This window comes from Convolutriloba macropyga, chromosome 14 (assembly GCF_964194025.1).
Source record: "Convolutriloba macropyga chromosome 14, txConMacr16.3, whole genome shotgun sequence".
Lineage (NCBI taxonomy): Eukaryota > Metazoa > Xenacoelomorpha > Acoela > Convolutidae > Convolutriloba > Convolutriloba macropyga.
In genome coordinates this window covers 42,262,997-42,276,092 of record NC_134481.1, presented here as the reverse complement: position 1 = coordinate 42,276,092, position 13,096 = coordinate 42,262,997, and the positions used below count along the sequence as shown (strand labels likewise).

Here is a 13,096-nt window from a genome sequence, read left to right as displayed (position 1 = left end):
CATTTGCTCTACAAGGAAAAAGCCCTAATAGAGCCCTAAATTAATATTCGATATTAAAACTCAAGACTCCCTTACTAAGGAAACAGGGCATATAAGTTTGGCACTACATAGAAGCACACTATTGACCTTTGATTAGTAAAAGTTCCATAAGTGAGTTCAGAAGTCATTTTGTGGGTGGGGTAAGTCACGTAATTGACCTAAAAGCAGAAATGACGTCACCAACATAAACTTTAACTGCAAAGCAGTAGAAGTCACTGAAGTCGTTGGAAAAGTCAATTCCAAAAAATTCAGGGTAAGACGAAACGCAAATCTATTTGACGAAGTAAAAAAAACATAGCAGGAGAAGTCCTGACGTACAATTCAAAGAATTTTCATTGACTAAACAGAAAACTAGACCTAGAACGGACTATGAATGAATTGGGAACACCAATTAGAAAAAAATCCGATCTAAAAAATTGAAAAAACAGTAAAAATCAAAGTGAAATTGCCGCATGTGAACAAAAAACCACTAGCGAGAAATCGAAGTTTTGTACAAACAACTTTTTCTCATTCTATTTTAAAATTAGGTTTAAAAATTTCACGCCGCGAAAACACTCGCTTTTTCGCTCCACTTCCTGTTTCGGCGTGACCAAAATCACTATTCCAATTTGACTTCGAAAGTCATGAAAACGTGTGAACAGATCTTAAAAATAAAAGACAGCGCCTTTGAAATGTAAAAATTAGGAGCGCAATAATAGCCGCCTGGAATTGCTGACGCGGGTATTAAAAAAATCAAAACCAGCCTCTAAAACCTACAAAAAGTTGTTTCTCTTTTTTCTCAACGATGCGTAAACAAAAGGTCAAAAATTGACTGAAAAAAAAGAAAAAATCTAGCCTCGCATATATATTCCTCCATTAAAATTGTTGGAAGAATAAACTTAAGTTAAAAAATGCTAAAAAAAAACTTGAGAAAGTTCAAACCGTTCCTAAAATGAGACTATTTACCTCTAGTAGCACAATGGCTCTTGCCCTGAATTTGCTTGGCAGAAACTCGGAATATATTGTCACTCTGAAACAAAACAAAATTATTTGCTAAAGCTAAATTTAACTTGTAGCAAGTTCAGGTAATATTAAGTTATGGGAGCTCATAAATCAGCATTACTAGACTCAACATTCCTTAGATGAGGTGTTATACCGCTTAAAACGTTCTGTCTTTTTTGTTCAAATATTTACATTCAACTTATACCGAAAGCAACTGATTTGCATCGAGCAGTCTAGAAAGTGATAGTCAATTAACCAACGACCCACCGTATAATTTTTTTCAGAAAATAAGTAAATTTTGAACCCAGTAAAATTTACTTAAGTCATTATAGTAGCCCTTGTGAGTCGAAACTAATTCACCATTATGAAGAACATCCTAAAACATGGTAAGTCTTGCCAAAATCTTGAAATGTTACTGGCTATGAAAATATAAAGATATGTACGGACATGCAAGATCTTGGCATGGGTATAAGAACGGACCCCCCACGGCCAACGTGCTGTTTTTCAACATGGTAACGTGCCATAAACAACACATATATTGTAATTGGGGGGTATAAAAACACGGGGGGAAACAGAATAGATCCAAAGAAACTAGTCTACTAACGCTTGTGGTGCGCCGGCTATTCCGACGCCTGTGAGACCTCGAAGTATGAGAATCCAGCCATAACTGGGACTGAATGCAGTTAGAGCACCAAAGTAGAATGTGATTACAGATGACACCACCAGACCCTGGTAACCAAATACAAACAAATCTCATTCAAACATCATTGTAGACTAGTACTAAAGAAACCATAAGAAAAGGCTAATTTCTGGTTGCATTTAATCAGGATCCTACAGTAATCATGTGTAATAGTGTAGCTCGCAATGACTAAATTTAGTTTCTAGCTTCACAATAGTTTCTATGTTCGCAATATATTATCGCAATACATATTTGATCAATTTAAAACAAAGCTGACAGAATGCCAGAAAATAGCCGCAATAGCTTCGTAGATCTGCAGTCTCAACAAAAGTAAAAACTACAGCCCAAAAAGAAATTTATTCTTTTCATTAAAGGCTGAGATGTTAAATTTTGATTAAGATTCTGGACAGCTTATTACTGTTTCTATTAACTGCTCTTAAATAACCTTCAAAAAAGAGTGATATACATTCACTTGGCCTCATCTCAATTAAAGAAAAGTCAATTTCAGAGCGAGGAAGTCATTTTTGAGAGTGAGATAAGTCACCTTAGATCAAAAACTTTATGACGCAAAAGAACAAAAAACTCACTCCACAAAGAGTAAAAAATGACATCACGTCACTCACGCACTTAAGTTGAAATTTCATAAACGAATGAACAAAAAGCAGATTTGAAGTGGTTGTGACGTCATATGGCCTTAACAATCTTGACGACAAAATAAAAACATAGCAGGACAAGACCTGCTGTACAATTCAGAGAATTTTCATTGACTATACCACAAACTAGACCTAAAATGCACTATGAGTGAATTGGGAAAACCATTTCTGAAAAAATCAGATCTGAAAATTTATTTAAAAAAAGAGAAAATCAATGTCAAAATACCGCATGTGAACAAAACACCATTTAGAAAAAAAACCGATCCGAAAAAACAGTGAAAATTAAAGTGAAATTGCCGCATGTGAACAAAAAACCACCAGCGAGAAATCTAATTTTTGTACAAACACCGTTTTCTCATTCCATTTTAAAATTAGGGCTTAAAAATTTCACACCGCGAAAACACTCGTTTTTTCGCTCCACTTCCTGTTTCGGCGTGACCAAAATCACTGCTCCAATTTGACTTCAAAAATCATGAAAACGTGTGAACAGATCTTGAAAAAAGACAGCGCCCCAACACAATTCAAATTCTTTGAATTGTAATAAATGGCAGGACAAGTCCTGAAGTACAATTCCAAGAATTTTCATTGACTAGACCTAGACCTAAAACACCAGACCTAGAACCACTCATTGAGCAGAATGAGTGAATTGGGAAAACCATTTCTAAAATGAATCAGACAAAAATTAAAAAAAAAACAAAATCAATATAAAAATGCCGCATGTGAACAAAAAACCACTTGTGAGAAAAGGAAATTTGGTTCAAACAAAAACTAGGCCTGGAACGAACTATGAATGGATTGAAAAAACCACTAAGAAAAAAAATCCGATCCAAAAACAGCAAAAATCAAAGAGAAATTGAGGCATGTGAACAAAAAATCACTAGAGAGAAAGCGAATTTTTGTTCAAACACAGTTTTTTTACTTTACTATAAAATTAGATCGAGAAAAAAAAATTCACGCCGCAAAACCACACGCTTTTGCGCTCCACTTCCTGTTTCGGCGTGACCAAAATCGCTCTCCAATTTGACTTCAAAAATCATGAAAATGAGTGAACAGCTCTTAAAAAATAAAAAAAAGACAGCGCCGCCCCAATACAGTTCAAAGTCTTTGAATTGAAAAAAAAACCAAGAGAAGGTCAATAATAGCCTCTGCTATCACTTCGCGGCTATTAAACATTCAATTGTTCATTTTATGGTCCGTAAAATAAACACTAATGAAAAACAAATGTAAAATAAACACTAATGAAAAACAAATCCATTATTATCGTCGCCGTAGAATTTCGAGCAATACAAAATAATTCAAAAGTCCAGGACACAATATCATATTTTGTTTTCTTTTCTTGTCCTGTTATTAAATACTATAGACGCAAAGGCTTTGGAATGGTAACTAGTTTTAAGATAACTTACAAATTTGCGCCCGTATTTGTCGGACACGGCGCCCCAAAACCCGGCAGCTAACAACATACCAGTGAACACCGTCTGAAACACGTACACCGTTCTTCTTCAATGCATACAAGCGCTGATCTTGATATCGTTTATCATGCATGTGCTAGTCAATGACTGATCAGTTAACGTACGAAAAAAACGTACTTTTAAGATTTCCCACTTTAGCATTGTTTGCAACTATTTTGTAATAAAAAATGCTACTCTTTTGCTGTACCTGCATGCAATATTAAAACTTTCAAAAGTATAGTAAAGCTGACATGTTATCCTCTTTTATAATCTCTACTTATTTATCGATATGAAAACAAAGTTAAGTCAATAACGTCGAAGCAGTATCCTGCTTACATATTTACAACAGAACTTTTTAATGCGACAAGTTTACGGGAATTAAAATTGGGTCTTCTCCATTACAACCACCTTAGTGGGCAAAGAGCATATAACCCTTATGCCCCATAACCTTAAAAAGATATCAATGGGGGGGGGTGTTATAATTGGAAAGACCCGTGAAATTACCTCAAAATTGCGGCGAATCATCAGAATTAGATGGTTGGCATAGTAACAATAATTTTGTTTCTGCGTAATCGCATCGGAGCAGCAGTAGGCCTTTTAGTCTGCAGGGCATTAGCATTAGCATGTTCTCGGCTGTCCTTTTTCTTTTATTTTCCACATCTCGGACTGTTAATTTGTGAGCATCAATGCTCTTTTTTGGTGACTATGTCCACTTTTTCCGCGTCTCAAACTTTCTCTTGTTACCATAATTGCGGTCAAGAGTGCTCAGGCTATGGTCAACTTGAAGCTATGGTTAAGTGCAACAGTACAACTTACCACAGTGACGCATGCTTCCTGGAAAGAGGTAAGTCTCCACTCGCAGACGAGGGCAGGTGCCAAAACAGATAGGATCATAGTCTCCATCGCATCCACTATCCAGGCCAGTCCACACAAGACAGACATGAAAACCTGGAAGGGTCCGAATCCCAACTGATCGACCGCCTTGTCAACTGTGAAGAATTCTAAATAAAGAAAACAAAATCAAAGATAAGGATCATTCTTCGATCGAATGTAGAGAGAGGATATAGTGAGATTTGAACAATGAACATTAAAAAGGGAAAATTAAATTATTCTTAATCAATTAAAAGTAAATTACCTAACTAAATATCAATTTGTCATTTGAGAAACAATTCGATACTGCAACACAGAAATAGTAATTGCACTAAACGACGTAACCAACTGAGATAAAAAAAGGTGCTAACTGAAAAGAGCGCCGTCACCAACACAGAGGTTGCTCTAATCGGTATCAAGGTCAGAACAGGACTATAATGAAAGCTATGAAAAAATACAAAAAAATTAACCGACGAACGGCAGGCGAATTGCACTCAACCGACTGGCGAGTGCTTGGATTCGTAGCTAGCGGCTGCTAAGGGAGGCTAGATTTAGCTTAAATGTGACCATGGTACTTACGCGTCAAATGAGGTGGGGTGAAGCGGTAGGGGATGCGTTAAGTGGGGGCCATCAAGCCATCATGGATTTATGTTTCTAAACATTTTCGAGTGAATCGCAATACTTAGATACTAGTGAGCCGTAAGGCTCAAAGAGAACTTTTTGCCCCCGGGTTTCATCTGTATATCCCGTTTTTGAGGACCAAAAGTCAAATGGTGAGACAAAAAGATCGATCAGAAAAAAAGTTGGTATTAGGAATAATCGCATTTTTTAATTTCGTAAACGTATTCAAAGTTGAAAAATACTACGTTTTGAGATGGAAAACAATTAAACCAAAGAAAACCAAAGACTAGCCGCTCCTAGAAAAAACAATAAAATTATTAATGGAAACGGCGACCCACTAAATTTAAAAAACGTAGCTTGTATATAGTCAAATAAATTCCGCAAATTCCAAACGTACATGCTGTAGAATATAGATAGCAACAGAATAAATTTGATGGATTCGCTAGTGCATTATAAAAACATTTAAACTTTCTGAATTTTCTTTTTTTTTGAAAAAAAACAAGAATTAATTATTCCGTAATTATCAATCTATCAAAACTAATCAGTCACTTCAGCTTAAAACTCATTGATAATTATTGAAATTGCGTCACACACTGATAAGCACAAAAATATATCTAGGGGTAGGTTACACATTCGCAACTACAATCAAAAATTAAAATCACGTAAATGCTTGCTAATTTTTTGACGTTGTGCACTGCATTACGCTAGCAGATTTAAAATCATTATTTTGATTGAAAAAACCTTAAGATATCCTGTAGAGAGCGGGAAAGCTTTGATACAAATTCTCTTTTCGGAACATAACTAAAAAAATTCCATTGTTTGAATGCCAAATGAGCAAAACTGTAAACACCGACTGTGGTTGACTTTTAGTTAAAGAGGCGCGCAGAGTATAAATATAACCTACTCTTAGAAAAATTGTATAAATAACATAAACGACAGGCGAGGTAATTTAATTCAGAAGGCGAAGCCTTGATAAATTTTAATTTATGGGTGCAAAAATAAATGACCAGGCCCGGGATTCGAACCATTGACCTCCCAATCCCTGACCAGAAGCACTGTCCACTCGGCTATCTTGTCCTTTTTTGCTCTGCTGCAATCGAACTAATTTTAACAACAAGCTTCACTTTGGAGTGCGAGCAATGGAAATCACTCAAAAATGAAGAACGAATGCGTGAAAAAGTCACTTGAGAAGTCAAAAAATGTGCTAGAAGATAAGCGCAAAACGGTCAAGCAGAAAATTTGCATAAAAAAGACCAACACGTTTACAATAACTGCTACAAACTTCGTTTGAGAGCAATTAATAACATACTCTTAGAAAAAGAACAACATACTGTTAAATGGTCCCAGTATGACCGCAAAAATTAAATCTAAAACAAACGGGTGGGTGACCATTAGACAAAAAGATATTTGCAACAGGACATAATTACGATTATCGGATCTTTTCCGTTTGTGCCCACCCGTTACAGAGCAAGTGCCATAACATAGTAAATATTTATGTATAAATATGGTCCGTGAACTGTGGGTTTTCAACTAGAGGCCTTCTGAATATGCAGCCACTAAGCTGAGGCGGGGGAGCACAAACAGACAGGATCCCAATTACAAATCGTTACATTATCATGCACAGACATTTGTTGCAAGGACCCAAGAATAAAGCCATGCTTGCAGTTAAAAACCTCTGGATAGTCATCGATTTTACATTAAATCAAAAATTAAATAAGACTTTTAAATTTTGTACTCTATGAACAGCAATTAATCACTGCGTAACGTCATTTATTTGCAATGTTTTACTCTAACATTGAGGTTAACACATGATGACAACGCAGTCTGAGTATAATTCTCGAAAAAGGGGTAAAAATTCCTCAAGAAAGTGGCAAACTTTTGTTAATGGAAAAACCAAATCAAATCAAACTAGAATCAGATCGAATATATATTCCTAACAAAAAACGTCATAAACGATTTGAGTTCTTGATACGATTGTCAATCAAACGCCAGAAAAACTGAACGGTTACCAAAGTTAAAAAGACCCCTACCTGTAGCTGCTTTGCCATTCGTGTTGTAGTTTTTCATCGTTTAATCAACCAAATATAAAGTAAAACTAAATGGCCGTCACTGCTAAAGACAGAATGAAAAGTTCATGTTGGCTCAGTGAAGCTTCTAACTGTGATTAAACGAAGGCACAAAAAAAGCATAGAGTAGTATGAGATAAAATTTAAAACAGAATAACGCAGTACACATAAAACTGAAGTCAAAACAACTAGTTAAACCAACAGAAAGCGCTTACTTAAACTTGGTTTATTTGAAAATTTTTCGCTGTTTGAAAGGCAAAACATCTGGTGCGTCAAATGAGTTTTTATACTCACACAAGAAAGAGTGAATATTACACTTTATTCCATGGAATCTAAGACACGAGTTCTATATTATAATAAAATATATTATACAGTATAAGATAGCAACTTCAGCTATTTTGTCACTTAAATTGTTGCAACCTTTGAGATGAATGTTGAATTCTCAATCGAAAGGAAACTTACATGGAGAGTAATTTAAGGAACTCAGACATTTTGGACCTGACAACATCTGTTAAGGCCTGTATATCGGCCACTCAAAATGCGCAGCAGAAGCCTTAAAATTTCAGGATATAGCTTCGAAATAGACTTGCTTATAGCCGTATAAGCAAGATGCCAAGATATTTAGAATTAAATTGACCAAACAAGCTCAAAAAATTAAATTAAAGCTCAAATTTCTTAAATTAATTCACAGCAGAACGTTTATTAATGCGTATATTTCAGGAAAAGTATTTTTCTGAAAGTATAGAGACACTATCAATTTACTCCGAGTCATTAAAACGAAAAAAAAATCAAATAGCCAACAACCAGTACATTATTACCAACTGTCAAACTTTTAATATGTTAAATACCTGGCCAATCTAAAAATTTGAGTTTTGTCGGTGTTTTCGACGGTTTTGTCGGTTTTTCACGACCCATGTTTTAAGATTAGACTTGTAAGCGTGTGTGGAAAACATTGCCACTAGGCTCATTTAGTTTAAATTTCCTTCAAAATTGGTTATGTGCCCCCACTTTTCCCAAAGCGCTGTCGTGAAAACCAGGGGAAATTTTTCGTCACTCGTTTCCGCACCATGAGCTACTTGTTTCTGCAATACAAGTTCCACAATACAAGTAACTCATTTTCACATCACCCATTCCCACGATTACAGTATCTAATTATCGAAATGAAAGAAAGCCTAATTGGTGATTAATTTCAGAAAATCTCCTCTCGATATTAGTGGATAAGAAGACAATTAGCCATAGCACCACTGTTCACAAAAACAATTGATACATTGAATTTGGTGGTTACATGACAATTTACCCAATGCCATTATACCCAATGCCACTATACCCAATGCCAAAATACCCAATGCCATTATACCCAATTCAAGATTGATATTTTCATTCCATAATCCGAGTACAAATTAGCAGAAAATAGCTCTTACACGTATGATTTAACAAGCGGATAATTTAATCACTTGTTCGGTTGTGATAATTTCATATCAAGTCCCACGGGCCGAGGCATGCTCATGGTCATTAAATATGTTAAAACATAGGGTAATAACGACTGCCAATTTGTTGTCGGATTATTGAACGAAAATATCAAAGTACATTGGGTATAATGGCATTGGTTATATTGGCATTTGGCATTGGGTATTTTGGCATTGGGTATAATGACATTGGGTAAATTGTCCTGACACCGAATTTGGTCTCAATTAATTACTATTAAAATTCGGCAATAAAGTTTTAGGATATTGACTCAAAATGGTGGGGCCATACTCGTGACAAAATATAATACTCGCGTATACTCGTGACAAAATTTGAGCCATATCCACGATATAAGTAAGGTTTTTCCACGTTTTGCATAGTTAAATTCCATCATGAAAATACGAATTGTGAAAGTGGGGACACGTTTTGGTCACTCGATTCTGCAAAACGCCAAATTTATTGAAATTTGCTTTTTGGACATTGGCTACGTAATGTAACGCACAGCTACAGTGAAGGAAGCAAAGAATGGACTGACAAAAATATTCTGACTGACCAAAAATATTCTGACTGAGAAAAATATTCTGATCGCCAATCTATCAAACAACACGTTTAATCAAGTCTAAATTGCTGCTTGAATTATAACGTTTTTGTAAATAGAAAAACAGTTGCGAAAACTCCAACTGCATTAATGAAATTTGTACATAACAAGACGACAGAAATTTCCAACACATCAGTTCTCGATGAAGCTCAGTTAAGTGAGGTAAAAAAAATTATCAAACAAAAGAGGTTATTTTATGGTTGTACAACTCGTTGTCAAAAAACTCCCAATATCTAAAATCACAGGGCGCCTCACATTAGAGTTTACACATAACACCGACACAGCTCTTTTCGAAACTCTCCGAAGAAAACAAACATACCCAGCAGATTGCCGAAAAAATAGCCGCCGTTGATTCCAAAAAGCATGATTGGGATTGGAAAGAATAGAAGATACTGGAAAAAAAAATATTTTTGTACAAAAACATTTTTTCAGTCCGATTTATTTTGATGGCATTTCGTAGTTGAAAATACTTCTGAGAAGTGGAATGAGAAGCAAAATGACAGAAGAGAGAAACTAGCCTAGAGAAATCAAAAAGATTTCACGCAAAATGTTGAAAAAGCGGCAGAATGAGATAAAGCGAAACATTTTTTTGTTCAACGAAGTAAAAAAAACATAGCAGGACAAGTCTTGCCGAACAATTCAAAACATTTTCATTCACTAAACAAATACTTGACCTAGAACGGAGCACGAAAGAATTGCGAAATTTCGAAAAAATCAGATTGAAAAAATTTCAAAAACAAAAATCAAGGTCAAAAAGTCGCATGTGAACAAATAACCTTCAGCGAGAAATGGAACCTTGGTTCGAACAAAACACCAGAACAGAATGAACTATGAATGGATTGGAAAAACCATTTAGAAAAAAATCCGATCCAAAAAATCGAAAAAACAGTAAAAATCAAAGTGAAATTGCCGCATGTGAACAAAAAACCACTAGCGAGAAAGATAATTTTTGTTCAAACACCGTTTTCTCACTCTACATTCAAATTAGAGCAAAAAAATGTCATGCCGCAAAACCACTCACTTTTTTGCTCCACTTCCTCTTTCGACGTGAACAAAATCACTACTCCAATTTGACTTCAAAAATCATAAAAATGTGTGAACAGATCTTTAAAAAAAACATAGCCGGAAGAATTCCGGAAACGACTCGAAGGAGAAAAATGCCCATACTTATGACAAAACAACTGCAACAACTATTGTGAACCCTGAATCTCCACAAATGCCATAAAAAAATTGAGGAAGAATAGAAACGGTATTAAAAAACCAAAAACAAATTGAAAGAAAAACTAGAAAAATGTAATGAATTTTTTTAATAGTACAAGGAAACATCAAGCCGAATAACGTTCCTTTGCAATAAGAGCAATGAAAACCTCGCAAAACAATGGGGGCAAGTCATAATAGGCTACGAAATTTCTCTAAGATTAAAAAAATTCAGAAAAATAAGAAAAATGGTTTAAATTTCTCAATTTTTTGTCAATTTTCCTAAAAAAATTATTTATACCAAGAAAACTTCAGCTAATTGGTATCTGAATATCCTTTAAAAAACAAGCTTCTATTCAAATCCCACTTAAAGCATTAAAACAAAAAACAGGCACAAAAATCATTAAATTTTGTCTAAAAATCACAGCAAAACTGATCAAAAACCTCCAAATTAGCATTAAACTCAAATTAACTACTTGAAACCGTCAATTCCTATCAAAACAAGCCAAAAACTAAAACAATATCAACATAGCCGGCAGGTTGCCGGAAAATAGCCGCGACAGACGCTTGTTGCCTTCCATGAATTGAAACAACCAAAGAAATAAGATAGACAGATCGACCACCAGTCCTTTATTAGACCACTAGGGTTAGATTCGGACTGTCAATTTTATGACACATACGGTCTATAAGGAAAAAGTGCTCAGAGAGCTTTTTCAAAACTGATATTCGAAATCAAAAACTCAAGACTATACTCAAGAATTAGGGCATATATGTTTGGCACTACTTAGATGCACACTATTGATCTTAACTAAAATGTTCATAAAATTTAAAGTTCCATAAGTGAGTTCAGAAGTCATTTTTTTAGTGAGGTAAGTCACGCAATTGGCCTAAAAGCAGAAATGACGTCACACACACAAATTTTAACTGCAAATGCAATAGAAGTTAGTGAAAAAGTCAATTCCAAGAAGTCAATTCCAAGAAGTCAGGTCGTAAGAATCATCGATGGAGACGGCGAATTAAAAAAAACCACGATGTCCCCAATAATAGCCGCTATCGCTTCGCGGCTATTAATAATCAAACCTCATAACCATCACAATTTGCAAAAAAACTGCTTTTAAAAGCCGCACGTGAACAAAAAAATTTCGCTCGCTTGTAGAAAATTTTTTCACACATCAATTTCTCGCTCTCTCAAAAACCGCGGTATGAACAAAAACCACTCTCTTTTCGCTCCGCTCTTCACTTTTGTTCAGCACCAAAATCACTCCAAATTTTTTCACGTGTTTCATTTCCCGCTTCAAAAATCACTCCAATGAAATTGATTTAAAAAAAGGAGTTCTCCAATACTCCTCTTCGAGTCGGAAAAAAGACAGCGCCCCAATACAATTGAAATTCTTTGAATTGTAAAAAACAGTAAATAAAAGAAGTCAAATTGCCGTATGTGAACTCAGAATTAAACTCAGAATTAACTACTTGAAACATTCAATTCCTATCAAAACAAGCGTAAAACTAATTTAATATCATAATCAAACCTCAATCATCAAAAGTTACAAAAAACTGCTTTTAAAAGCCGCACGTGAACACAAAATTTTCGCACGCTTAGAGAAAATTTTTTCACACATCAATTTCTCGTTCTCTCAAAAACCGCGGTATGAACAAAAACCACTCTTTTTGCTCCGCTCTTCACTTTTGTTCAGCACCAAAATCACTCCAAATTTTTTCACCTGTTTCATTTCCCGCTTCAAAAATCACTCCAATAAAATTGATTTTAAAAAAGGAGTTCTCCAATACTCCTATTCGAGTCGTAAAAAAGACAGCGCCCAAAAACAATTCAAATTCTTTGAATTGTAAAAAAAATAGGAGTGCTATAATAGAGGGTGAGAAGATGAGGGCGGCTATTAATAAAATTGATGGATTGTTTCAGGACTGCAATAAATGCTACGATTGCCACAACCGAAGAAAAAGTCGCTAAGTTGCCGACAAACCTGCTGTATCATCAGGTTTCTGAACCTCTGTCGAAAGCCTCTCTGAAGGTTGCGATGCCTGCTGTTGAGAATCTGCGACGTCATTGGGTCCTGAACTGTCGATTGAGTTCTGGATCTGAAGAGATCCTCTCAGATTGAATTGTAGTGAGTCTCCCTCGCTCTCTCCTCCGGCGGCGTCAGGAACAAACAGAACAGCCGGAACTGCTGATGATGTCCTGATACCAATACGTTCTTCTAAAATTCGGAAGCTTATAGACGGACATGAAAACAAACGCGAGAATTTTCGATACATTTATCACGAAAAAAATGTAGAAACTCTCTCCTTTTTCCGTGAACAAAATTTGATTTCATTAGCAATAGCATCTGTGCTCTCTTCCCCATTGAAGCATCTCCAACCCTTACCACAAATAATGGGGGGGGGGGGCTATAACTAATTTCGTGTGGGGGCTGAAATGAAAAGGACCCCGTGTGTGAATAAACTAATGTGTGTCTTTGCAA

General features: G+C 35.5%; 1 protein-coding gene across 3 annotated transcripts in view; it reads right to left on the bottom strand.

The window, feature by feature from the left end:
- Window positions 1-13,096, bottom strand: part of LOC142352841 (synaptic vesicle 2-related protein-like) — a 37,734-nt gene that overhangs the window by 22,776 nt on the left and 1,862 nt on the right. For 2 of the 3 annotated variants that reach the window (XM_075404990.1, XM_075404992.1), the window contains exons 2-6: window positions 12,599-12,832; window positions 4,617-4,801; window positions 3,756-3,827; window positions 1,625-1,749; window positions 985-1,048 (exon numbers count right to left, since the gene is read on the bottom strand). In XM_075404990.1, the coding sequence (XP_075261105.1) occupies window positions 985-1,048; window positions 1,625-1,749; window positions 3,756-3,827; window positions 4,617-4,801; window positions 12,599-12,832 (680 nt within the window). Of the gene's footprint in view, window positions 1-984; window positions 1,049-1,624; window positions 1,750-3,755; window positions 3,828-4,616; window positions 4,802-7,321; window positions 7,610-12,598; window positions 12,833-13,096 lie in introns of those variants that run through there. The other variant, XM_075404993.1, reaches the window with a different exon arrangement.